At 40.2% G+C, this 27,304-nt stretch overlaps 1 protein-coding gene across 1 annotated transcript in view; it reads right to left on the bottom strand.

Annotated features, from left to right (window-relative positions):
• Positions 1 to 27,304, bottom strand: part of PREP (prolyl endopeptidase) — a 100,608-nt gene that overhangs the window by 41,896 nt on the left and 31,408 nt on the right. The window contains exons 7-9 of the mRNA XM_077303066.1: positions 23,656 to 23,761; positions 10,431 to 10,622; positions 6,554 to 6,751 (exon numbers count right to left, since the gene is read on the bottom strand). Of these exons, the coding sequence (XP_077159181.1) occupies positions 6,554 to 6,751; positions 10,431 to 10,622; positions 23,656 to 23,761 (496 nt within the window). The remainder of the gene's footprint in view (positions 1 to 6,553; positions 6,752 to 10,430; positions 10,623 to 23,655; positions 23,762 to 27,304) is intronic.

The following is a 27,304-nucleotide window of genomic DNA, read 5'->3' as shown; positions in this document are numbered from 1 at the left end:
AGGGGCTTTTCGGGAACATGATAACAACCGCCCATTGGCTGTTTCGTTTGATTGATGGCCAGGGACGGGACAAAGCACAGAAAAAATCGCTTCCTTTCTAGCGATTTTTGCGAGACCGGAAACCTGTGGGAAACGACTGAAACGCTACTGGATTCCACTACAAAGGCAGGTATGCGTAACGCCGAGATGGCACTTTTAAAAATAGTGTTTCCACTTTGTGGAACCAATTGGCAACATTGGTCCTTGTGCGGAAACACCCACAGATTGTGAATGAACTTGAACTTACTTGCTGTCTGCAATCATGCTTATCGCCTATTTTTACTGCTGTATTCCAATATAAAATTAGAAAGAACTTAATTATTTCTGTCCAGGAACATGTTCATGATGAACATATTTCCTTTGGGTCAATGAAAACTTTCCAGCCAGTTCAGGTAACTGGCCAGAGGTTTCACCAAGGTGTCTTTAGTCTTAACTATTGATCCTCTCCAAAAAGGACAAGTCTGTTATCTCCAGCCTATTGTGCAGCAGAACATCTTTGCAGAGTACAAGAGTTACTCAGTTTTGTCCATTGTAAGTCCACCCTCACATGGCATTATTTCAGCTAAGAACCACTAGAGAGCCACCCTGATCCAAGTATCTTGGATACGAGCCATAAGGGAGTGGTGGGCAATAAATCGAAAGATAATAATAATAATAATAATAATAATAATAATAATAATAATAATAATAATAATAATAATAATAATAATAATAATAATAATAATAATAATATCTTCAGTGCCTCTTCTCCCCTTTAATGCCCTACTAAAATATTCTGTACAGTTTCTGGTCAAGGCTTTCCCTCCATTGCTGAAGACAAAAACTTTGCCTCCAGACCAAAACAAAACCAACCACAAGTAATCATCCTGACCTCTAGCTCCACTACACAATTTCCCACTTCTAGGTCTCTTTTGGTTATTAGCCCCCCTTCTAGCGTCGTTTGTGTTTTTAAATTGAATTATACGTTTTTAACTGTTTAAGTGTTTTTATGCTCACCATCTTGTGGGCCCAGATTAGAAAGGTAGCATAAAAATGTCTAAATAAACAAACACATAGATAAATCACACACAGGCCAAGGGAGTCTAGCTAACTTTTCTCTATTCCCTGTCTATGCAGAACATTTTCTTCCTGTGTCATCTGAAAAGGGTTGCCAGGAAAGCAGGGATATGTATTTATGGAGAAGCACTACTCCCCCCCCCCTTTTTTTTTTACAATGCTATTTGTTTAATTGCTTACAGTAAACATAACAGAAACATATGATTTGACCAGAAGTAGAATACTTTTTAGCCCATCTGATTATGATGCAGTAAATGTGTCGTTCATCAAAATCAATGTAGCCTAAAAGTGTTCCCTTTTATCTGTTTTATACTCATAATTCATTTGGATTGGCAGGCTTGTTAATTGTATATAATTGGCTCTGGGTTTTTTTGGGAGAAAACAACTGTCACCATTTTCCAGAAATGAGAACAAAACATACTCCCCTCTTCCCTAACTACAGTGTCAGCTTCTGCATAAGCGTTTCAGTCATTATGAGGACAAAGATGTGGCCAATGCAATTGTTGAATTCCCCTCCACTTCAAGTTTGGCACACTCCAGAAATCATGAAGAAAAAACAAAACTAGTTACCGTAAGGGAACCACAGGGCCGTAATTAAGGCTTTCAACTAGAATCTTTTTCTGAATATTCCCATCACAGTTCCTTTTCCACATTGGTTATTCTCACCCGCAGAGCAATTTGTGTTTGCCTTTTACACAGAACTTTAATACAATCAGCTTTTATTTTGAAGATATTTCTCACGTGGTCATTGATTTCTTGTTGTGGAGTATGGGAGAGGTCAGATGTGATTTCCTATTGCCTGCCTCCACATTGTGACCCTGGTGTTCACTGGAGGTCTCCCATCTAAATACTACACAGGGCCAACCCTGCTTAACTTCCAAGATCCACCTAGCCTGGGCTATCCAAGTCAGGGCCACCTAGGTTCTACAACACCTCAAAGCACTAGCCAGAAAATACACTGGCTGACTGCTGACTTCCAACAGAACTCGACTCTGAATGGTTGAGTAGAACCAAGAAGGCCCGGTAATCACTGTTATTTCGAGTACAAAACTGTTTTCCATTCTACTTTCTAATGCAAAGGATTTCACTATGTATATGGGGAAGAGAACGTGAGAGACTGATCACTCTGTGTCCATAACCAACAACAACCAAGAGAGGTTCTCTATTGAATACTTGAAGTTCAGGCTTTATATGATGCCAGTCTTTTTTAGGGTTCTGATGAAAACTTCAGAAAGGTTTCCTAGGCTTTTTCCCAAGCCTATTTATAGCAAGCCTCTGGTTAGAAATTATTCAGAAGTTTCTGATGCCAAGCTTGCCACCTGTTTAGGTAGGACCTGGAGATCTCCTAGAATGACAACTGATCTGCCCTCTTGAAGAAAATGGCTGCTTTGTAATTTGGACTCTAAGGCATTATATCTGTTTGAGGCCCCTCCCCCCAGAATCCCCCTCGGTATCTCCAAGGGATTTCCCAACCTGGAGCTGCTGATCCTAATCAAGGTCCTTCAACCAAGGGGTGAGAATTATTAGAAGTTAGCTTCTTAATGGCAGAGGGAAGATTACTTGAGGTTTTATTTTGGATGTTTTAAAGTGTAATTTGTAAGCCATGAAAAAAGGCAAGATATTTTGAACTTTAAAAACTAACAAAACTTGGGATTAGGGCTTTTTATGTTGGCTCTATACCATTAGCTATACCCTGTGGGACCTGAGTTGGAAGGCCATATATGAATCATGCAAATATTTTACTTAATACTTGCCTTTGAAGTGCAACTGATTTTTTTCTCTACACTGTTTTGAGGATACAAGTGGATGGGGGCTTCCAAGTAACATCCAAAGTTTGTAGAGTACTTTGAAAAAAAGAAAAGGATACCTGAAATGTGGTGCCAACAAAGTAAAGAAAAAGAGACTAGAACAAATTGTGCCCATTGGGGGGCGGATTTTTTTTTTACTTGAAGAGCGTGTAAATGATTAAGCGCCAGCTCCTACGCCAGCAAAAAAAGGTATTTCTGAGACAATGAATGAACAAATATTTGTTGCAACTGGTCTTTGTGGATTTTTTAAAAAAACAGATTTTAAAGGGAAAGGGGCTTTTCGGGAGCACAAACACAACAGTTCATTGGCTATTCTGTTGGACTGACTGCCAGGGGCGGGAAGAAGTGTGGAAAAATATCGCTTCTTCTGTTGCAATTCTAGCGAGATCGGAAACATGAGGGGAATGAATACAATGCTACTGGGACTTCAATGTTCCACTAGAATTAAAGGTATGAGGAATGACGACATTTCACTATTAAATATAGCGTTTCTGCATACTGCAAACATTCAGCAAAATTGGTCCTTGTGCGGAATAGCCCCAGGTGTTTATGGATTATCCCTACAGTGATCATAAGCTGCAACTCCCATCTCTTATCATGTGATATGGTTTTGTCATGTTGAGCACAATTTCCTCTCAACTTTGCAAGTCCTTCGTAAGTTTAATGTAGTTCCATTTAATGCAGTTCAACGTGGCGCTTTCCACGATTTCGGTTTCATTGTCTGAAGAAATGTGCATGAAAGCTTACTCCTTGAATAAAAATTTGCTAGTCTTAAAGGTGTCACTGGAAACTTTGTTCTGCTACCTCAGACCAAAACCTGAATTCATTTATATTATATTTGTCATTTATTTGTATTCATTGTTTTTAAACCTGAGCCAACCAAGGAAGGGAGGAATACAGAAATAAAATAACAATTATTATAGAAAATGGGGAAAAGACTAGTTTAATCTTTAAGCTCGTTTACTCTTTGAATTAAATTTCATACCTGCTATTTCTATTGTAAGGTTGCTATATGCCTGCTGGGAATGGAAGGTCTCCTGTCTTGCCTGCCCACATTCCATCAATTAGTAGAAGAAAGAAAAAAAATTGTTATTATTGATGGCATGACATCACTTTTGGGGAAACTCGGAAGGGACCTCATCTCTAGAGCGTTCAGGACTGACACCACTTCCAGGTTTCTCATGAAAGTTACATTACACTGTCACTGACACCCCTCCTTTCCATGTCTCCCCATCACAATCTGCCACTGGTTGCTATGCCTGGTTGCCAATCCTATTCTACTGGCATAATAACTGATGTGTAAATTATAATGTAAAGGGACAAAGGAAACCTATAACTCTTGCCGAAGTAGTAGTCATCACTGCTGATGACTGGGTATTGAGCACAGATTCTTTGAATCATTAAAAGCAAAAGTCAAGCTCTTTTACTGATTCTGTTCATAAGAGTAGACCTTCCCGGTTATTAAAGAGCTTATTAACTGCACCGCCGTATTCCATTATAACCACCACCACCCTAATCCCAAATTAATGTCTACAAAGAGACCCATGGAAAAGGCTCTTTTATTGATTTATATTGCACTTTCTGTGCAGAAAGGATAATTATTGTTAAAACCCATTGATTTTCAGAATACTGTAAGATACCTTAATGCCCCCATTTCACAGGTAAGGAAGACCCTTAATTGTGCCTAATGGTAGTGTTTCTCAATGACCAGAATATAATGTGTATATTCTATAGAATAAGGTACAAGGCTGTACTACTTTTAAACTGCAAGTGTATATTTACCCATGTCAATCTTTCCACTACACAAAAAAGGATCTGCACAGAAAAATATATCTAGTATGTTTTACTACCTTTCCTCCAAAGAGCTTAAACTAGTATACATACTTCTCCGTTTAGTCTCACAACCACCCTATGAAGAAGGTTAGCAGAAAGACAGTGTGTTTTGGCCATAGCCCCCAAGCAAGGTTCATAGACAAGTGGAGACTGGAACTGGAGTTTCCAAGATCTTAGTCCAGTACCCAAATCTCGACACCAGACTGTACCTCAGCAGGCCACAGAAAAGGTTAGCAAAGCTCTTCTCCCTGAAAGGTAAGGTTTATGTACCCAAGGAATTGTTTTAATAAGGGAACATATAAAAGTAATACTGAAACCTGCAATAGAAAAGTCTAAGAAAAGTGTTATTGTTGGATTCTGTTACTGGTCTTAACACGATATCTGTTAAAGTGTGTTCTCTCTCTGTGATAAACATCTTCATTAAGTCAAAATAGCTTCTTTCTCACAAAGCAAATCAGAACAGGTTGGGCACTTGGTGTCCATTTCGCTATCCTTTTGTTCATCTAGTGTTGCAAACCAATTACAGATTCATTTAATAGAATTTTTATATTTCTTCAGGCTTTAAAGGAAACTATTAAAATAAACGTTGCAATTTCTATACAGGTCACAGTTGATGGAATATATAAGGGACAGTCACTCTCTGAAAGACCATATAAAGGGCATCACTGAGGTCTGCTTCACAAATTGTAAATGTAATCCTGTAAACGTTAAGCAATGATCCCACAATGACTGGCTTAAATATGCTCAAAAAGTCCCATTTTAATCTATGTTTAATGCATACATCAGTGAAGGCTGTCAGTGACTGCATTCAATCATAATGATAAACTATGGCACATTCCTTATGAAGTCTTCTGGGGCAAACAACCCCACTCTAGCTCCTGCCCTCAGATATTAAAGGCTTCATGGCTCCCAAAAAGCGACCTTTGTTGTAGCATCTGCATTAAATAAACCAACAGTGGCTCAGATCAGGTATCATGTGATAGCACGGCCTATTTTAATAATGGCTGTTTTTGTGAAATGAGGATTCAAGCTCTCAAGCAGTTTCTCACATCCTGGCTTCCTTCAACAAATCCTACATTATTTTCCTCCTTTCTGTAGCGTGGCAAAGTTGTCACTGAAGAATGTCAGGATTAAGCCATACATCATGCCAAACTACACAATAAAAGAACTTCAGAAATGGAGAGAGACTAAATAACTACTCTTAGTGAAATGGCCTGCGTTCAATAGTTAAAACCATAGTTTTCTATAATGTCTGAACTGAATTTGTGGATTTGTTGCCTACCAACCAGGATTCCGTGCCACAGTTTAATTTGGTGTAGTGGTTAGGAGTGCGGACTTCTAATCTGGCGAGCCGGGTTCAATGCTGCACTTCCTCACATACAGCCAGCTGGGTGACCTTGGGCTCACCATGGCACTGATAAAGCTGTTCTAACCGAGCAGTGATATCAGGGCTTTCTTAGCCTCAACTATCTCACAGGGTGTTTGTTGTGGGCTGCTGTTAAGCCGCTTTGAGCCTCCTTCGGGTAGAGAAAAGTGGCATATAAGAACCAACTCCTCCTCCTCCTCCTCTTTCATTCTTCCCCACAAGTAAGTGAGGAAATTCTCCAATACATCAATATGCGTAAGGACCACATATGGGGTTTTGTTTTACTATGTATATACATATTGGAATCTGTAGCTATTTGTTGCTTCCAGACATGTGACTAGACTATAAAATGTCTATGCTCAATTAATACACAATATGGTCTGTCTTTCTTAAATCTGTGTACATGTGTGTAGAAGGAAGACACTATGAAAGATAAAACCAGCCCTCTTACCTGGTGATAAGAAAGATGTAAACTGATAAAATATTTCACTGTCTTTCTTTTGGCCACTGTACCCCACAATGCTGCCTACGTCCAACGGAAGTGTCTTGAGATGGGCACCAGTTGCTAGGTCATGAAGTTGCAGGACGTTCTTCACATCATGGAGATAACACAAGACAAGGAAGTTGGATCTAACACAAGCTACCCACTCTGTCAACAGAAAAAGAGAGAGCATGGTTTTATTTTTAAAAATAAACAGAAAAAATCTGCTTTAAATTAATTTTTTTTAATTGCATGAATTCAAAGAATGCTAGAACAACCTTTGAGTCCAGTGGCACCTTGGCACCTTTAAGACCAACAAAATTTAATTTGGAGTATAAGCTTCTGTGAAGAAGTGTGCATGATCACAAACGCTTAGAATTAAATTTTGTTGATCTTCAAGGTGCCACTGGACTCAAACCTTATTCCATTGCTTCAGATGAACACAGCTACCCACCTGACTATCTGGAATGAATACTATAACTGTCAACTCCCTAGATCCAAGTGAAAACACATGCTTTGCTGTATTTATCAGCTGCTCCATAAATATTATTATAGCCACATTCTAGTGTACATTTCTGTTTGGTGTAAATCTAAACAATACATGGAAGCATGAAACAGAAAACTGTACACTGTCTTTTAAACCCAGACAAAGACAGATGTTTCATTTGTCATCCTCATGGTTAATAAACCTTTAGATGGCCATCTGGTTCTAGCAAAGACAGCAACTTGAGGGAATATTTATAAATATAAATAGAAGAAACTGCAGAAAATAAAAGCCAAAGCATGTTTTCACAAAATATAAATTGACAAGTAAACAGTCCTCATATTTCTGTTAGTTTGGAAACATCATTCTATAACCAGCTGATACTGAAATCTTCTCCCTGGGAATATATTGCAAAACTTGAGAACGATGTGAGCTAAAAAAGGTAATGGGAAATCATCAGAGAATTGTTAGAGTGCATTCATGATGTTGCAAGGGACCAAATGCACCAAATGCACTGGGTATGTCTTATTAACATCTTGCTTGCAGATAAAGATAATTCTGTCTCTTAATGGTGGCAAAGTTTGCTACACTGCCAGCAGAGTGCGGAAATCTTTGGTTACTGTTGATGCTAAGTGACCTGACTGTCAAAATGCTGTATTAACGTTTTGTGCCTTTGTTAACTCCCTGATGCCGAGTGTCCTGTTAAAACGCTGTAATAATGTATGTGGTCTGTAGATACTTTGATGCTGGTCAATGACCGTAATAAATAATAATCATCATCATCACTGGGTATGTCTTATGAACAATATGCCATGCCAAAACAGAAATGTTCCTGTGATATTTGTATTGTACAGACTTCCATATGATCACTATTAATCTCAGTACTTAAATATTGCCACACCATTCGGTTCTTGATCCTTTCCAGTCTGGCTTTTGACCTGGCCATGGGGTGCAGATGGTGCTGGTTGCCTGGCCCTTGCCTGCTGGAATAAGCTCCCAGAAAAGCTGAGGGCCCTGCAGGGACTTCTTCTGCAGGGCCTGCAAGACAGACTCCTTCTACCAGGCATTTGGTTGAGGCCAGGCCAGGAACATCTACTCCCCCGCCCCGGCGTCTTTGAAGAAGGATGAAGAGTCCTGGAGTTCCTGCCCTATATAGTTTCCTTTCAAAATCATCGCCTTTAGGTCTTTTTCTCTTCAATTCACATAATACACTTCTAAATTTATCTCAACTCTGTGTGAAGCCTTTCCTCATAATCAACTCTTTTTGGCACTTTGGAAGGGGAAAATAATGATTCATTAATAAATAATGGCAGAAAACTGATTCCCCTTTCAGTTGCTACAATGTCAGACTACTACTGCTTTCAATAAGAGCAATTACTACTGGAATATATGTTAAAAAGCTGTGCTGAACTATGGCATTCAGCAGCATGCAGCTACTGAAAAAAGGATGGCTATTACTATTAGTAAGGCCAAATGAAAGGCAATTTTTCTTTCTCATTACTGAAGACTGATCCTGTGGATGCTTGCAGACCTGCTGCCTCTGGAATAAGAGATGATACACAACTAAATATATCAATGGATGTCAAGAAGTTAAAGTAATCCTTTACAAAAGTGAGATGACACTTGCCTTCTTGAAATACAACAACTTGAGAAGAAGACAGGAATATTTAACAGAAGACAGTCACCAAAGGCCAATTCAACAAAAAAGTCCTCTCTACATTCAAGCACTTAACCAAGCCACCAATGTCTCTTGTAACTCATGCAATTGCTGCCTGGGCAATTCCTGTGACAAAAAGGACTGGATGTTGTTGATGTATCTGTCATTGGTGTTGTGCAAAATATGCTTGTGTGTTGTGCCAAATAATGAGCCTCTTGTGGCGCAGAGTGGTAAGGCAGCGATATGCTGTCTGAAGCTGTCTGCCCATGAGGTTGGGAGTTCGATCCCAGCAGCTGGCTCAAGGTTGACTCAGCCTTCCATCCTTCCGAGGTAGGTAAAATGAGTACCCAGCTTGCTTGGGGGGTAAACGGTAATGACTGGGGAAGGCACTGGCAAACCACCCCGTATTGAGTCTGCCAAGAAAACGCTAGAGGGTGTCACCCCAAGGGTCAGACATGACTCGGTGCTTGCACAGGGGATACCTTTACCTTTTAGTGCCAAATACGTCAACAAGTGTTAAACTCCATTGAAAGAAGCTAGTTGTGACTAACTTCAGTTTCATTGCTCATGTTACTTGGGACTTGGCATATGTCTATAAGCACCAATGCCAGGGACCAAGTTCCATAGAACTTTGCGTGGTCTTTGCTTCTAAATAAACATGTTTAAGGCTGTGCTGTGCATAGGTCTATGAAAGTGGGTGGACTGTCACAAATGCTGTAATAATTCACTGAGATTTTACCTTAATGACTTAAAGGTCACACACAAAGATTTCCAAGATGGTTAAACCTAACCTTGAAACCACAGTTAATTCATCTAATCTGCATAAACTGAATACTGTAAACACAACTTTGAAAAAGTTTCAGTGGCTTCTATGTCATAAGAGAAACAAAAAAGGATACATTAGAAGGTTTACAAATGTATTTAAAATGTATACCGAATGCTATCCAACAGTGAAATGCATCTTATTTATACTTGGACAACGAATCAGTCTATGTTAAGTAGCCACTTAACCTTCAGATTCTCCCACATCTAGCTTTTGCAGAAGGCATTTTATTAACATGTCACCAAATCAGGTAAAGTCAGATTCACTTGACTGCAGAGCTATCAGAGCAATAAATTATTAACTGCCTTCTGCTATAATTATGTCTTTCTGAACCAAATCTTGGAAAATGACTAAAGCAATATGACACACTGGCAGGTTGGCCTTTTAGCACTGCTATGAGTTGCTCTATATGAAAGAGGTGTTTTTGTTGAATTTGTGACTGGCTGAAAAGTCTATGGCTCTTCTGCTTCGCAAGAAAGCAAACACCGAGGGATATATTCATTTTTAATACTGCTTGAAATACATATTTCATCCTGATAAGAACATTATATATCTGCAATAAAATGACAGAAGAAACTCTAAAATGCAACAGGAATATTCTTAGAACTAGCATCCTACCCACATTCCTCAGAAAGTGATCCTTAAAGATAAGTCGCCCTTTAAAAAAAACCTCTATTAGTGTGCACTGGGGTTGAGGTTTCTTAAAAAAGCAGTCATGTCTGCATAAAAAGAGTGAAACTGCAGTTAAATCAACAGCTTTACAAAACTTTTCTCTGACACATGCATTGTGGTTGCAGGTAATTTCTGGAAGTGCTTGTGTTTTAAGATCACCATATCCCTCGCCACCCCTTAACATAGCTTACCACTTTTAAAATATTCTTACCCAGAACATCCCTGCCATGCTCAGGAACCAGCACTTTCCATTTGCATTCTTCAGGATCACTAAAGTCAATGTTAATTAATCGGTAATTTGGAGCATGATGGTTCGTTTTGAAGGTAAACACAGTCCCCTCATTGGTGACATAATCATATTCTGCATCAAAGTTGTCTATCAGTTTCACCCACTGAAGAATACCTATTAAGACAAAAATAAATTATTTTATACTCCTGAAAAAAAAACTCCTGTATGATTAAAGAGTTCCAATGGAAAAGTTCTTTTGTGTTTCAAATCTGCAGTGGTCAGGATTGACAAAGTGCCCACAGCAGTCTCCCTTGGATTCTATGGCACCTCACATTACACACCAGAACCACCAACCTACAGATGTGAAGAAGCAGCGCCCCCTTTGCAGGCTGCCTGGTTGGCTAAGGGATACGCACACACAACGCTCACACTGACAACATTCACCGGCAACAAGAGCAGCGTTCATACCCCCAGTGTTCTTTGTGGACTTTTGTGTTCTTCCGTACAAAAGTGATGTTTTTTTCTCCACAAAGAAAATTAGCAAATCATGGTGGAGACTTAGCTAAAACCATCCCCTTGTTACTTCTGTGCCCCTATCTGCAATTCCAAACCAATGTCAAAACAAACAACAAATCCTTACTACATGTTCATAACACACACACACACACACACAGTGAAGTTTATTTGCCAAAGAGAGGTTTACTTTTAGCAGTGTATGCTTTTTCTCTTTAGTTTGCCAAGAGAAGCTTCAAAGCTAATCCTGTAATCCTGAGAAATTCGCTGCCTGCCTCTCAAAGCCTCTGGCACGGAGAAGGAATGATTGACAATTTTTTAAATGGGAGAAAAACAGGTATGTGATACATATCTATCAAAGAGGGCACTTGGTTTGAACAAATTTTTAAAAGCTTTGTGACTGATGGAATGATTCTGTTAATTACTTTGTTAAAACTTAATGTCTTTATTGTAAGGAGTGACTCAATCCCATAATCACTGCTTTATAAAGCAATCACTGAGAAGAGATGAATGAGTGAATTGATACAGCCTTGATAAATTCATAAATAATTAAACATATTTGTAGGCGCCAAGTACTGACTAATGGCATTGTTTAGTGAATTAAGTATCCAGTGCTCTATCATGTGCTTTATGATCCTACAGTGTGGAGGCAGGTACGACCTGAAGTTCAATGGGTCCTAACAGCCAGGAAAGGGAAAGAAGACGCAGGGGACACAGTACTGAAAACAAACAACAAACACTCATGATTCACAGAAAATGAGAATTAGTATTCACTTATGAGATTTATGAAAAACCCAAAACTGCTAGACAGGATGCAGTCGAGCACACTGCAGGAATACATGTAAAAATGGACATGACAGACAGGATGTACTGTTCAGAAAACAACAATTTATATATAAACTTCCTTTGACATCTTGGTCATTGAGACACATGAGTAGCAAGGAGCTTGTGTGGCTGAGGACTGCATCGTTGGTCCATTACTAGTCCAGAACTGTGTACTCCTAGAGGCAGTAGCTCTGAGGATCTCAGACAGAGAAATGTGTTTCCCCACATCTGCTACCACAAACCCTTTCCCTGGACAGGCCACAGATTTAACTCAGGGGACTTTTGCACATAGCACTGAACCATGCTCCTTCTTATTAAGGCCCATGCATGGTCATAATTTATTCAGCCAGAGTTTACTGAAAAACAAAATCTAAGGTCACATTTTGGTATCATAGGAACTCCTTGGAACCCCTTAGAGCAGGGGTAGTCAACCTGTGGTCCTCCAGATGTCCATGGACTACAATTTACATTTGCAGGCAGGGGCTCATGGGAATTGTAGTCCATGGACATCTGGAGGACCACAGGTTGACTACCCCTGCCTTAATTATATTTTAAAATACTTTCATTAAGAAAGAAAAATTGTGTTTATATTCAGAGCAGGCCTCTGATATTTTAATTGGTGTGCTTAATACAAAAATGCTGCTCAGTCCCATCTCCACCTTCCATTGCAGCTTAATAAATATGGAACGTGATAATTAGCACTGACACTTGCAAATATCCGAAAGTAATAATTAACCTTAAACTATCAATCAGAACTTGAAATTTCAGTGTGTTATGCATGACAGCAAATAGTTTAATTGCCTGGACCTGGGAAAGATGGAAATGGGAATTCCATGTTGCTATTCCCCCCACTCACCCCCTTAAAGACAGACAGTCATTTGAAATTCAGGCCTAAATTTTCCCATCACTATATGGAAGTGTATGGAATAAAGAAATATCACTACTATTTGACATCAAATTGCTAATTAAATAGATGTCCTATAAGGCAAAATAGACCTCTTAGGGCCTCCTTTTATAAAGAAAGCAAGTGGGAAAGAAGAATGGAATGTTTTGCTGATGTACACAGAAAAGGCCACATTCTCAGGGCTAGAGGAAGTGGGAAGCTGGAAAGGTCACCTGCCATCAAAATCAAGTTGAAACAAAAAGAATTACAAAAGAAGCAAACTACAAGCCACAGCAACATGAAAAACGCAGGTTATCAAATAAATTAACTAATACGGTGATCCCAGATTATTATCTGGAAAAACTGCTTTTTGCAATTTTTAATCATGCTTGTAACATGGTAGGTGACAAGGTTATAATGGCACAACCAAATCTGAGTCCAACAGCACCTTTAAGACCAACAAAGATTTATTCAAGGTGTGAACTTTCAAGTGCATGCCCCCCCCCCCCTCAGACATACATGTGCTCGAAAATACATGCTTTCAAAAAGTCTGTGTTGGCTAACAGTACAGTCCTTTTTGTTAAATGGGCATGCAATATCTAGACTATTGTTTGGAGTTTGGAAGGATAAATCTGATGTAGGAGAATTTAGAAGCATGTGCCTCAGCATGCCACTAGATCATCCCACCTTGCAATGTTACACAGTGGGGACCCCCCCACAGAGCATCAAAAACTGTTCTACAAATGATGATGCAGAGATTCCTCACTATCAGTCATGTGCATACAGCTCCCTGCAGTGTTCTGGACTGGTGGATTAGAACAGTAATCCCATACTAGAATTATTGGAGGAATGGGGCAAGATCTCTCTGACCTTCTCTTCTCCTCAAATCACACTTAGACAATGGAAAAATATAATGTGGCTCAACATGTGTCCCCTGATGGAGGATATCTCATCTACTCTTACCTTGGGAAGGGAAGTCCTTCCAACTACATAAACACATCTCCTCCCCCCCCCTAGAAATCTGCACCCCTTCCATGTGTCTCAGCCCCATGGTGGTGCTGGGTTCCCACAGTCTGGGAACCAATTTGCTAGTCAGACTGAAAACAAAATTCCCTTTCCACAAGAATAGCAGGTAGCAGACTCCCTAATTTACCCCCTCCTTGTGCTTGAAGAGAAGCTTTAACCCCTTCTTTGATAGCACTGTTGTCACTGTGCCAATGATAAACAAGTGGAATAAAAGGAAAGCCTTGGGATAGAGCTTCTCAGAACATGAAGCTGTTCTGTTTATTAGGAGAAATTATTCCCCAGGTATCTTAGGCAGCTGCTAAATATTCACCCTCAACCTACTAAAGATTGCTGTGCAGAAGAGCCCCCACAGCTGTATTGATCCTGCAGGGGAGGAAAAGAAAATCAAAGGGCAAGTCACACAAGAGAAGTCGGGAGAGCTGGGGGAAGCTGCAGGGGCTCTGTGCTCCCTCAGCAAAGGGAGATAACTGGCAGGCACTGAATAAAGACTCGGAATGCAGATGCATAAACAGATCCCAAATGTGTCTGAAGAGCATACTGTAAAGTGAAAAGGATTCATGCTCCCTTCAGGATCGGTAAGGGGAGAGGCTCACAAAAGGCTCGTGTAGCGACTATGTGGCAAAACCAATTTCAGGATCTCCTAATGCTCTCTTCTACCAAGTACTGTTGATAGGTATCAACTCTCCAAAGTTTCAGGCAAACATCTTCCTCAGCCTTGCTGCCTGAGAACTATTGATTGTGCCAGAGACCAAACCCAGAACCTTAAGCATGCAAAGGATTGTAGAACAGATAGGTTGGCAGCAACCCCTACAAACAAAACACAGTATAAATTTTCTTTGGTTTCAATCCTGATATGTGTCAGAAATAAACCAATGTAGTGCAGTGGCTACATTGTCAGATCAGGAGTTGTAAGACCCAGGCTCAAAACGCCCCCTCTGACAGAGAAGCTTGTGGAGTGACCGCGGGCCAAGCTCTCTACCAGCCTAGCCCATCACATAGGGTTGCTTGCTGTGAGGAGGGTAAAAAAGAACAATATAAACTGCTTTGGGTCCCCATTGTTGAAAAAGGCAGGGTATTAATGGAGCAAATGGATATAAATGAAAAAAGTTTAATGGACACAGATCAATATCAGATTTAATTGCCTTGTACTATTTCTTGGGACAGACTTTTGCAAACAAATTTTCAACAGAGTTAAAAAAAAATCCAAAATGTACCACATTGGTAGGGACAGCAAATGGATAAGACGAAGTCTAACCTCAGGAGCCAACCCCCTTCTCTTCCAGAGACAGAGTGAGTTAACTTCAAACTGATCCACAGGCAACAAGCATGTCAAAAAGCAGTGAATGGACAAGACACAGCTGCCTCTTCTCTACAGCAGAACTAATAACATGTCACACTTGCCTACATACTTTAATGACAGCAGCGCTTGCCCCTTAACTTGCAATTGAAAAGGCAAATAAAATAAAATAAAATAAAATGGAGAGTATTACATGGCACACAAAGCATGGAAGACAAAGACAGCAATAATGACAACAAGAGTAAGTAACAACTGAAATGCAGAGTGTGTAAGAGAAAATGAAAATCTGAAGGGCATCCAAATGGAGGCAATGGAGAGCAACTTTAGGACTTCAAAGCAGCTAAACAGTCTATTTGCTATGTGCATGGAAGTAATTTAAATTCTTATAAGAACCCAAGAAACGTCAGGCTATCCACAATTTTTTGACTTCACCATTCAAGACCTGACCTCCATCTGTTCACTTGTAAACGTTAGGTGAATATGTCTGTGATTTCCCATATCATGTTTGATATTTTATGTATTCTACTAGTGGCAGAGAAAAAAATGTCTGAGGGGCTGTCATAGGCAGAGATACTATTTTGGCATTTTGTATTCTCTCTCATATATCATGAGAGAGAGCATCACATAATCTAAGCAACATCTACTGAACCGCCCTTCCTTGAACCCATGTGACAGATATGACCAACCATGGGCTTGTTATATTGTTTGCTATATTAAAATGTTATTTCTCTGTTTATTGTTGTTATTATTGTTATCTCTTATTTGCTATAATAACTGAATTTGATGCATTGTTCTGTTTAGTTCTATGTGAACCGCCCTGAGCCTTAGGGGAGAGCGGTATACAAATGCAAACTTTAGACCGATTCTGCACAAGGAATCTGCCCCTGGAGCACAGGTGAACATTCTGCTCAGGGGCTCCCTCCCTCCCAGGCGACAGGCGGGAATGGAACAGAGACAGAGATTGGGTTGCGGGGGTGGGGGTGGGGAGGAGGTCGGAATCGAGAGACTGAAGCCAAACTAAGGAGTGCATCAAGGTGCATCACGGTGCCATGCCAGATAGGGCCAGCAAGCTGCTGACCCTTTGAGCGGAGTCCCTTGAGAGAAAGGAGATCTGCAGAAGAAACCACTAACTGTTACCGGCTCCACCAGCCTCCCAATCCACTCTCTGTCCGGGTCTTTGCAAACAGGCCCAAATCTGCTCCCCACTGCTCCACCCCGAGAGTACAGCCCCCGCATCTGCTCAGCCCTACCACGCCTTGTGACATGCCAGTTCCACTCCGGAGGCTGTAGACACCAGCTGTGCTTTGCATGGGACCTTGCTTGCAGTAGCGGGACCCACCGGGCTGACCTCAGTCACAGCGCCTCTCTCTCACGGGGCATTTCAGGAGTGTGTCAGTCGGTGGCGACTCAAGCCCCACTTGCCTTTCTCTTCCCTGTCCATATTCCTTGCCAAGTGCTTCCCCACCTCAAAAGGAAAAGGTTCCTTCCTCCGTCACTTTTCCCACAGCTTCAGAACTGCACTGGAAAAGAAGCAGCCAGACGTATGCCCGGAACACTTTCCGTTCCCTGGTGTGTCACTGGGACGACCTCAATCACAATCTTTCAAACCTACCACCATCTTCTCTTGGGGCTGTGCTGTGATTGATGGCTTGCTGCAATTGACAAGCTGAGGAGTATAGGGAAAATGGAGAAGGGGTCTCCTCCCACGTGGAGAGCTGCAAACGCAAGGTTTACAATCCCACATTTGCAAGCAGGAGGCTGCTTGCTTTTTATGTCTCCATGCTGAAATGGTCCCAGTGTGTCTCTTCATTGTAAAATGTAAATAAGTCTTACAGCTATGAAAAAGGAGGATTACCATTCTAAAGGATCGAGCCTCATGTGTGCATACAGGTACCTTACTTCGAATGAATGTCAGGTAGGAAGTAACTTCTATTTTCTTTCATTATCTCCAAACAAGTTGTAAGAAAAGTGTCAGAGTCATATCTACACTATCTGCCATGTTTCTTTGTATTGTTGTGACTTTCCTTTTGCTCTAGCCATCTTTCTGTGCCTCTAGTTCTATGCTGTTATTGCACAGGCAATACGTGGTGTGCCTGATACACACAACATGCCAAGCCCGTCTACTATCCTGGCGACACCGCCTGCAGTGTCCTTCTCTGACATCCATGTCACTTTTCCATATGAAGGAATAACGATGGTTCAAAGTGACATTTCATGTGATACTGTCAACACATCACACACATACCACTGTGAAAAGTGGCAGAGCATGGTATATACGTACATGCTGAGAGCATGTAGAATTTTAAAAATATTACTGCAATTGCACTTAGAACATTTCCAGTAACTGAAAGACAACAAACCAAGCCAATCATCTGAATGGAAAACAAACAAAAAATGTGGCTCACATTAGTTCCTTAACACCGAACATAAATTACGTCTGTTCCAGTGATAGATCCTCCCCCACCTTGAAAAGAAGAGGACATATACCTACACAGTTAAGATTGTAGCTGCTACAATTCACAAACACTTTCTCCAAACAGGTATTCAGTGAAGAGAGAGCTGCAAAAAGATTAATTTACACTGCAACAAAAGGCAAAATAAAACTCATAAGAAATTTAAAACATCTTAATAAGGCAAATGAGCTGCAAAGGGGAGAATACATTTTGAAATAAATGGAGGGGGAAAGGGTTCTCCCACAAACAATGTTGTTAAGCCAAGGGTCTTTAGATAAATTGATAGCAGCCATTTGATGACATATTTGCATATTCAAATAGCTAAATATGCAAAAAAAATACCTAAATATACAGTATGTTTACTTTGGATACTTCTTAATTCAATTCAGAAATGTCCAAACATGTGAATAATTGGTTTGTGTTCTTTAAAGATCAGTGTACGTTTCAAGGTTCACTATGAAAAAGTCTTTATAGCCAAGGCATTATACTGATTAAATTTCCTTTTTCTTTGTGATCTGCTTCTAACATCTGCTTGCTTTTCTAAAATGTGAATTTAATTATAAACTATGACAAAGTCTCATCAGTAATTAGAAAATCCTTAATGCAGGTTAAATAGAAGAAAAATTCATGCCATTCTAGTCCTTTGTGGGAACAGAAAATAATTACTGGCTTTTGATGGTTTCAAATCATCAGTATGCAAAAGAGATCTCCCCATGACAGTGAAAAGATTTGAACTGCAAGAGTCAGTGAGATGTAATAACTAAAGTTTTGGACCAGGGATTGTAAGATCTGGGTTCAAATCCACACCATGTCTACTGGGTGACCTTTGACTAGTCACTCTCTTAACTTATCTTTGAGGATGGTTATAAAGGTAAAATAGAGGGGAGGAAAGCTACCCTATGCTCCTTGGACAAAGGAGGAGATGGAGAATGTATCAAACAGAAAGACTACATTGTGCTGGTTTTCCCATAAATGTGAAGATACTAACAGCCCCAAACAATAAACATTCATTTCGGAGGTGAAAAATCCATCAGATCTTCCCCTTGATGGATGGCCACCCTGATTCACCCCCAGACTCATTAGCCAGATGCCTGGAAGCAGAGATGGTTTGGTTCAAGCGTCTGAAATTAAATCCTTCAATAACGGAGGTCCTACGATTCAGTAGGAATGATCCAGATAAGGAAGCACAACTGCCCAACCTGGATGGGGTGCAACTATTAGCAGCACACTCAGCCAAGAATCTAGGAGCCAGTTTGGTGTAGTGGTTAGGAGTGCGGACTTCTAATCTGGCATGCCAGGTTCGATTCTGCACTCCCCCACATGCAACCAATCTGGGTGACCTAGAGCTTGCCACGGCACTGATAAAGTTGTTCTGACCGAGCAGTCATATCAGGGCTCTCTCATCCTCACCCACCCCACAGGGTGTCTGTTGTGGGGAGAGGAAAGGGAAGGCGACTGTAAGCCGCTTTGAGCCTCCTTCAGGTAGGGAAAAGTGGCATATAAGAGCCAACTCTTCTTCCTCTTCTTCTAGGAGTGGTCTTTAATATCTCCCTCTCAATGGAGGAACTGTTCACCAGAGTAGCACAACTGGTGTTCTTCCACCTATACCAAACCAAGGTACTTGTTCCCTACCTGTCCCCAGAACACCTAACTGCAGTGATCCAGACAACAGTCACCTCTAGACTGGATTTCTGCAACTCCCTATACATAGGCCTACCCTTATCCCCTTATCCCAGCAGGGCCTGCTGACGAGGGCCTCCCAGCCTGCTGACTACCTGCTAAGGAGCTCTGTCCTGGCCCTGCTAACGAGCTGCCCAGCCCCCGCCCGCCCCACTTGATCTGGCTGTGAGCTGCCGCCCAAAGTCACCTTAAGCTGTCTGGCCAAGGGCCAGGGGAAGGGACCCTTTCAAGGCTCATTCTTAGGAATGGGCTTTGAAGCTAGTTAGAAATGTTATACATTCGCAATTATGATGGTTTTCTTTTATATCATATCACAAACTTCATTGTAAACCACCCTGCGCTGAAATGTAAACAAACCAACCAACAAATGTTCTCCTTTATTTCCTCTTGAATCTGAAACCTGGTAAGTATCAAGAAAGAGAACAATCAATTTCCTTTTAAAATACATAAGTGATTTGACCAAATACTTAATTGACTGAATATTTATGGAACCTTTTATATGGCTTGGTATGATGTCAGATTTAACAAGCTATATTTTCTTTGGCCAGCACTCATAGTTTTACATGAGTTGCAGTGAGGTTATTGTGATTCTGAACTGGTAAACTGAAAAGTAGAACCACTGGTCCATCTGCAGAGGCCAATATACCTAGAGAGCAGAGATCTTAGCAAATTGAAAGCAACAAGATGCTCTAAAATCATGACCCTCATGCACATTTGGAAGCTCTAATTCTGGTTGCACTAAGCATATGTTCATGACAGATGGCCATAAAACAGAAAGGTTAGATACTGTACAGAATGTCAGATCATTGCTCCATCCTCACTGCCTACTTCTATCTTCAAGTTTTCAGGCTTTATTGTGGGTCCACGTAATAATTCAATTACAAAGTTAACAAACAGTCTGATGTAATTTTACTAACCACATTTACAGCTGAAGTCTAAATCACACAGATAACATTCCCTCATGTGTTTTGTTTTCATGTATCTTTATGTATTTTTAATCTTGTTTTAATGGATTTTATTGTTTTTCACCTTGGGGATTCTGAATTGAGTGGAAATACAGCTGTAAGATTTTTTCAATAAACAAAACAAATAGAAAATACATTTATTGCATCATCCAAGGTAGGATTCTAGATCTCATCTGTGGCTCAGATGCTGGGGGGGGGGGGAAGGAAATTTCATGGATCTCATTTTGAGAAGTCTAGAGTAGAAAGGTAAACTTCAGCAACACTACTTGTACAAGCTGACAATCAGGTTTATAAATTGTGGCTATAAAGAGAAGCAATGAAACCTATAATTAGGAGGTACAGATTTCTTATCGAGTTGCTCATGTGCATGCAAGATAAAAATTAATCTTATTTTAGTACTGAGTTTAAATGCCACATTACAGTAAGGGACAGATTGTGGGAGTGATTTGGATGACATTCTACATCCTACTCCCACATGTTTTCTTTTATGCAGTTCCATCCAGGATGAAATCAAATTCAGGCATGAAGGAACAGAAAATATGCAAGTATGCAAGTATGCATCAGAGGCTCAAAAGATACTAAATAATTTTCAGCTATTTTTCAGCAATCGTAACAAATAGTTAACTGATCTAAGGCTTCATTCTGCTTTTTCTTGCTATTGATTAGCCCCCATAAGCATGCTTGAGAGGTGGCCTGGTTAAAATGGTCTGCCCACAGGGGCTCAGGAATTCTATTGGATTCCATAATGCCTGGGGGAGTTTCAGAGTTCCAATCACACATTCTGTTGAGGCCACACTGGGAACAAGGTTGCCCCTTGTCAACCATTTCTGCCTGTGGGACAAGACTGAGCTCCATGCTTTACCACAAAGCTGGGTGATCAGAAAATATTTGGGAGATGTTGCTAACAGATAACTCATACTGGATCTGACAGATGTACTACAGAGGTCATTATACGATCTATGAAATGGCAGTGACAGTGATAAAGAAATGTCATTTCTCAACTATTATAGCATCAGCTAGTTCATTTTCATCCCAGTTGTTCAAGGTAGATCAGCATTTGCTGCTGCCTAAATCTGAGCCCCAAATATATTAGCTGTGATATAGTTCCCAAGTTCTTACAGATAAAATATTGAGAATACATTCTGGATACCAGTTATAACATATGTACTCCAGAAGGAAGGCTAAATACGCCACCTGGGTTAAACAAGATCTTACGGAAAATCCTATTTTGTTGATTGTTGTGACTCACTATGTGTCCCTTTGAGTCCATGTGAGAAATAAATAATTAAAAGAAAACCGTTGTTGAATATAAGTGTAGCAATCCATCTCAGATGATAATGCCCTCTTTTTCAATTAAAACAACTTCTGATTGGGGGAAGAGGATAGCCAAGAGTATAATTATGAAAATGGGACAAAAGAAAAAGCCAGAAAAGCCTGTTCAAAATGGGGAATAAAAGGTGTACATGTTAGGAAGAAATCACTGTCTGAAATACCTTAACAGTCAGAACTATGTGCTTTTTATCATGGATAGACTCATTACTGCAGATTAAAGAACTTATTTGTGCTTCAGAGTTTTACTTCACTAAACATATATTCCTCCTTGAAATAGAGATGGTATTTGTTTTGGGGGCATCGTTCAGAGTACCTGATGTTTCCATTCTTTCATGAAAATAAGAAAGCCACAAATGCATGGGAATTTTCCAAAAATAATATGGAGTAATATAAATTCAAATATCCAAGCCGTACATAATGGTCTAATATTAGCAACTAGATTTTGTGTGAAACATAACTGAACTAAAATATCTCCTCTGTTTCCAAAAGGACAATTGATGCAGGCAAAAGAAAGAAGAAGAAAAATGTCAGGGAGGACATTCAGACTTCCTTTGGTTTTCAAAATCTTTATCACTGATTTGGCTATTAGTGCATACTGTGCCCAAAATTGAACGAGATGGTGCAGGTCAAGATTAGGCCAGAAGTCTCTCTCCCATGTCTAAACTGCTGCCCAAATCAACTTGACATGCATTACAGCCAAAAGAAGAGAAACTCACTCAGCTGTTTACACTTCATTATGTATACTGAAAGCGCCTTCATCTATGTGGAAGAAGCTAACATGGATTTCTGCCACATGTGCTGGACTGAAAGTTTTAGGTATGAACCTGGCACACCAAAAATAATGGGGATTTTATTTCTAAATTTAATGAGAGGTCAACTGTATTTCAAAAAAGTATTCTTAGATGAACTGAATGCTTAGCACTTCTGTAATGCTTTCAAATGTTCAAAGGACTTCATGCACATTATCTTGTTGAAATCCTTAATCCTGTAAAATAAACTAAAAGAAAATAACTTGCCTAAGGCTAAGGAGTAATTTCCATGACAGTGGTGAGATCACTACAAGTGGTTTAATCACTGGCAGGGCAATCCTAAACACAACTGCACCCGTCTAAAGTTCACTGACTTTGATGGATTTAGAACGGCACAATGGCATTTAGGATTATTATTAGTGACTAGGGCCTAGGCCAGCCTTTTTCTGTGTGTGTGTGTACAGGGATACATAGTAAGATTACTACCTGAAGGAGTCCCAAAGCGACTTAACCTTTCCTCTCCCCGTAACAGATATCCCTTGAGGTAGGTGAGGCTGAAAGAGTTCTGAGAAAACTGTGATTAGCCCAAAGTCAGCTGGCTGCATATGGAAGAGTGTGGAATCAAACCCAGTTCTCCAGGTTAGAGACTGCTGCTCTTAACCACTACAACCAAGCTGGCTTGAATAAACAAGCTTCAAACACTAAATATTTGAATAATGGTCTATCACACCAAGTACAGCTGCCTATAGTTATCTTCCCTCAAGCTCTATCTTACCCGCCACAACCCAGCTCTCCAGTGATTTACTCCTTAAGACTGGCTAAGGTCCTTCAGGGCCCCCATAACGATGCCATACATGATATGCCTGAAGTTGTGGCCTCAGCACAAACAATTCTCCTGGCCACATCCTGCTTCCTGTCTGCTGCTGCTGGAATCAGAAATTTCCAGCCATGCCCACTGACCAGCAAGTGATCAGGCTGGGAGGTGGGTAAAGGTTCCCCTGACCCAAGTTAAGGCAAGCACACAGGTATATGTGAACCATCATCTCTCTCTTTCTCTCACATACACATATACATACATAACATAAATAAATATATGTTTGCTTCAGTGCCGTAAGTGCTCTCCACCAGGTAGAAAGTAGAAGTTTTGTACACAACCATATGCACCGCTTGAATCCTAGTAAAGCCTGAAAATTTTAAAAATCCAGTATGGAAAATAATCAAGTTCTCCCCCTATTCTCATAAACAAGCCTCAAATCAAGGAAACAGGAATATACACATGACATCAGGGACACATACATGTTTTGACAAGACATGCATGTAACAAAATGCCCTTCATGCACTATTACCATTGGATAAGAATGTAGAATGTTTCTAATGGCAGCCAGGAGTAAAAGACTATGTTTCCAGAAAATAATTCTTGTTTAGATAAATATAACTTTGAACTCTCTTAAAAATGAAGCAACAACAAAAAAGCATAAACTTACCACTAATACCACTTTTTTCCTTCTGTAGATCACAGTACCACAGTCTATTCACTGGATCACATCCTTGTCGTATGGACAGCAAAACATACTGCCCATCATCTGATACCTAAAATGTATCAACACAAATGAGTTACTAATGTAGCATATGTTTTCCTGCATTCTCTTTTGACAAAGCAAAGTCTGAGTCTAGCAGCACCTTTAAGACCAACCAAGTTTTATATTGGGTATAAACTTTTACGTGAATGCATACTTCTTAAGGTACATTGAAAGAGAAGTCATCAACCACTACATATCGTGAATGAGGAGGGTGTTATCAGAAAGGGCCAATTTGTTTGACAAACAAAATGGCAGAACAAATGACTTTAGATCTTGAATCATATTCTTTCCTCAAGTGCGCAGAAATATACACAGTTGTGTATTCTGACAGGGATACTTTTCTGAAATTCAAAGCAGGATTAAAAGCCTGCTTTAATTCCTTTTATCACTGAAGCCAATATTTTATAGACAGTCACTCTTATCTGAATTTTTTTCACTAAATACAAAGCGGTAGCAGACAGGGTTAAAAATTATGCTGACAGATCTTTATTGAACATAACCATTCTACACAAAGTGTTACAAATTCATTATCTCACATGACCGCTTGGTGCCATTCTGAAAGACTAGCAAAGTGCAATTTTTAAAATGGTATCTGAACTCTCTTTTTGCTTTTTCATGCCTGTCTGTATGTGAATTAGGGTATGATTGCTTATTATATGTATTTTCATACCATTTTTTGTATTAGGCTTTTTATCTGCCGTAGATTATAATTTAATATCTCAAAATCCACCATCACTTTAACTTGAAAGAATAATGTTTTGAAAAGTCTTATTCTGAACGATAATGGCTTGTTCCATACTGTCATAGGTGTGTGGGTGTGTGTGATAACAGAGGCATACAATGGTAGTTTGTACAATACGAAAAGAGACAAGTTTCATCTGCACTAGTCTTGGATTTGATTCGAGCCTGACTGCAACTGGGAAAGGAAAACATGGCTGCAGCTAAGTTTTCAACAGGCATGCAGTTTTAATGGCGCCTGAGTGGTCAACCCTAGTAATGCTACTCTGAATTCCATCAGGGTTTGAATGGCAATAGTCTCTATTTGGCCTTTGGGAGATCTCAAGATGTAATGGCTTCCTGAACAATGTACTCCAAAAACTGCTTGGGGCAAACTCCCACTTAAAGTAGGGCTTGCAATCTGGCATCTTGAAATAAGAGAAAAACAAAAATTATAAACCCATGGCTCAAGTCATCAGCACATCTTGCTGATCAGATCAGGGAACCAGTATACATGGTTGGTGCCTGCCCCAAGCAGAAAACCATTTCCATTCTGTCATGGAAGAAAATGATCCTTAGCATTTCAGTGGTAAAGGTGCCAGCATTCACTTTTATGACTTCATGCTGACAACTAATTCCCCTTCAGCTTATCAAAGTGAAAAATACATCTACAACTTTCTGCCTTTCTGAAATGATTACCAGGTGTCCATGGCAGCAGCAATTTTCACCTTATCTAATGATCTTTTCTTTCAGCATTCCCTGTTGGACTAGTGAATAGTTGATCATAGTTTACTTAATGTGATTCCAGAGCACATTTTACATTTAATTCCCAAACACACATTGCTGGTGGGGTTCCAATTACATCTGGTTTCATCACTGCAGCTGACGTTACATCAGTGAATTAGGAAACTCAAAGGAATTGGGGAGTATGAAGACTAAGAATACTGCTAGCAACTAAGTTCAAAAATTACATCTTTCAGGTATATCTTGGCAACAAACAGCAAAGGATGTATTAGAACAGTGGTTCTCAACCTTGGGGTTGGGACCACTTTGGGGGTCGAAGACCCTTTCACAGGGGTCATGGCACGGCAAGTACCTTGGCCGGGGGGGGGCGCCATTCACACAACAGCCTTGCAGGGTAGATTGAGACAGAGCGTTCATCTCTCTGGAGCAGCAGAAAAGAGCAAGATCGGCATGGTGGGACAAGAGGCAGAAGCCCCAGAAAAAAACAAAAAATTCATATACAATCATGAACAATGGATCATCATGCCATTGGTCAGGTTCGGTTTAATTTCTGTGACAGAACACTTGCATAATTTTATGGTTGGGGGGTCACCCCAACATGAGGAACTGTGTTGAAGGGTCACATCATTAAGAAGGTTGAGAACCACTGTATTAGAACCAGTCTAGCCAAATCTTACACCTGCTGCATGCTAGCTGCCATGTGGGTTGGCAAATACGCCCTCTGTACATCCAGAAAACAAAACTGGGGTTCACTCTAGCTAGTTTCATTCTAGCAGAACCATCATTGTCTTCCACTCCAGGAGGTCAAGGCTGTGCCATAAGGGTGAGGACATCAGCATCACTGGTGGGCAGTTGTCAAATACACCAGGAAGAACCACTGTTGACCTATGAACAAGTATGGGACAGCAGCTGCTGTCACAGTCTGCTTTGTTCCTCTGGATGACAATAAGAATAGAGGATTCCCTTCAAGCCCATCATATTCATGAAGCTTTGCTGGGGGAGGGGAGAGCCCAATAGTAGCAAATTGTAAAACAGCACTATAAAACACCTACTGATGCCGATTATGAATTAGTACCTACAAGAAATGTGCAAGCAGGTGCTTCCCTCTCCCTCCTTCCCTAAGAATCTTCCCTCTCTTTTCACTCCCTCCCCCTCTGTTAATCTTCCCACCTCTATTTCTTCCCGTCCTCCTCTATCAGTCTTCCACCTCTCTATTTCTCCCACCTCCCTTTTCTGTCAACCTACCCCCTGTCTCTATTCCCCCTCCAATTTTCCTGGCAATACTCCCCCCTATCTTCTCAATTCCCCCTTCTTTTTAATATCCCCTATATGTTTCTCCTCCCTTCTTATGTTACCTGCTGTGGCAGCTGCATTGTCTGGAAGCTGCTCTGGGCCTACAACTCCCCTCTGAAGAAAAAGGTAAGCGCTCTGTTTGTGTATGCACAGAAAATGCTTGGGGGAAATTTACCCCCTCAAGTATTTTTTTAGGTGCCAGATTTTTCTGCAAACCTGGGGGTACTTCAAGTTTGCAGAAAATCTGTTTAATATTGTTTGGCCCTGATCCACAGAGTTAGATATCTGCAGAGGGGTGCCACATGAGAATGAGATATATTGACATGTTAAGAAGGAATGATAGGCAAATCATGAGTATGTCTTTTCTAAATTCAACATATTTATAATTCTCAGTTTTTGAATTTGCACTGACATTTAATATATTTTTGAATTACTTTGTGGAGTATTAATTGTATCTGACTAGAAGAATTTATACAATAGTAATGTATTATGTTTGTGACAATATATAAAATACTGTTTTGGTTATTTTATGCTATACATTTTGGCATATATTTGTACATTGTATAGGTGTTGCATTCATATATATGATATATTGTATCAGGTCTTTGCAGTATTTTGGTATTTGACAACTAGGGCACATATCAAACTTCATGGATGTAGGGGATTTTATGATTTATTGAAATAGATCAGCCTACTTTTATATTGATAGGCTGTTTTCCCCCTTCTTCTCAAGCTTCTGGTTACATAATCAATCTGTATTTTGTGTCCCCTCCCCCATATTGGTGGGGGTATAACATGG

Source organism: Paroedura picta, chromosome 1, assembly GCF_049243985.1.
Source record: "Paroedura picta isolate Pp20150507F chromosome 1, Ppicta_v3.0, whole genome shotgun sequence".
Lineage (NCBI taxonomy): Eukaryota > Metazoa > Chordata > Lepidosauria > Squamata > Gekkonidae > Paroedura > Paroedura picta.
Note: the sequence above shows the minus strand (reverse complement) of the source record. Positions and strands in the feature narration are given on the sequence as shown.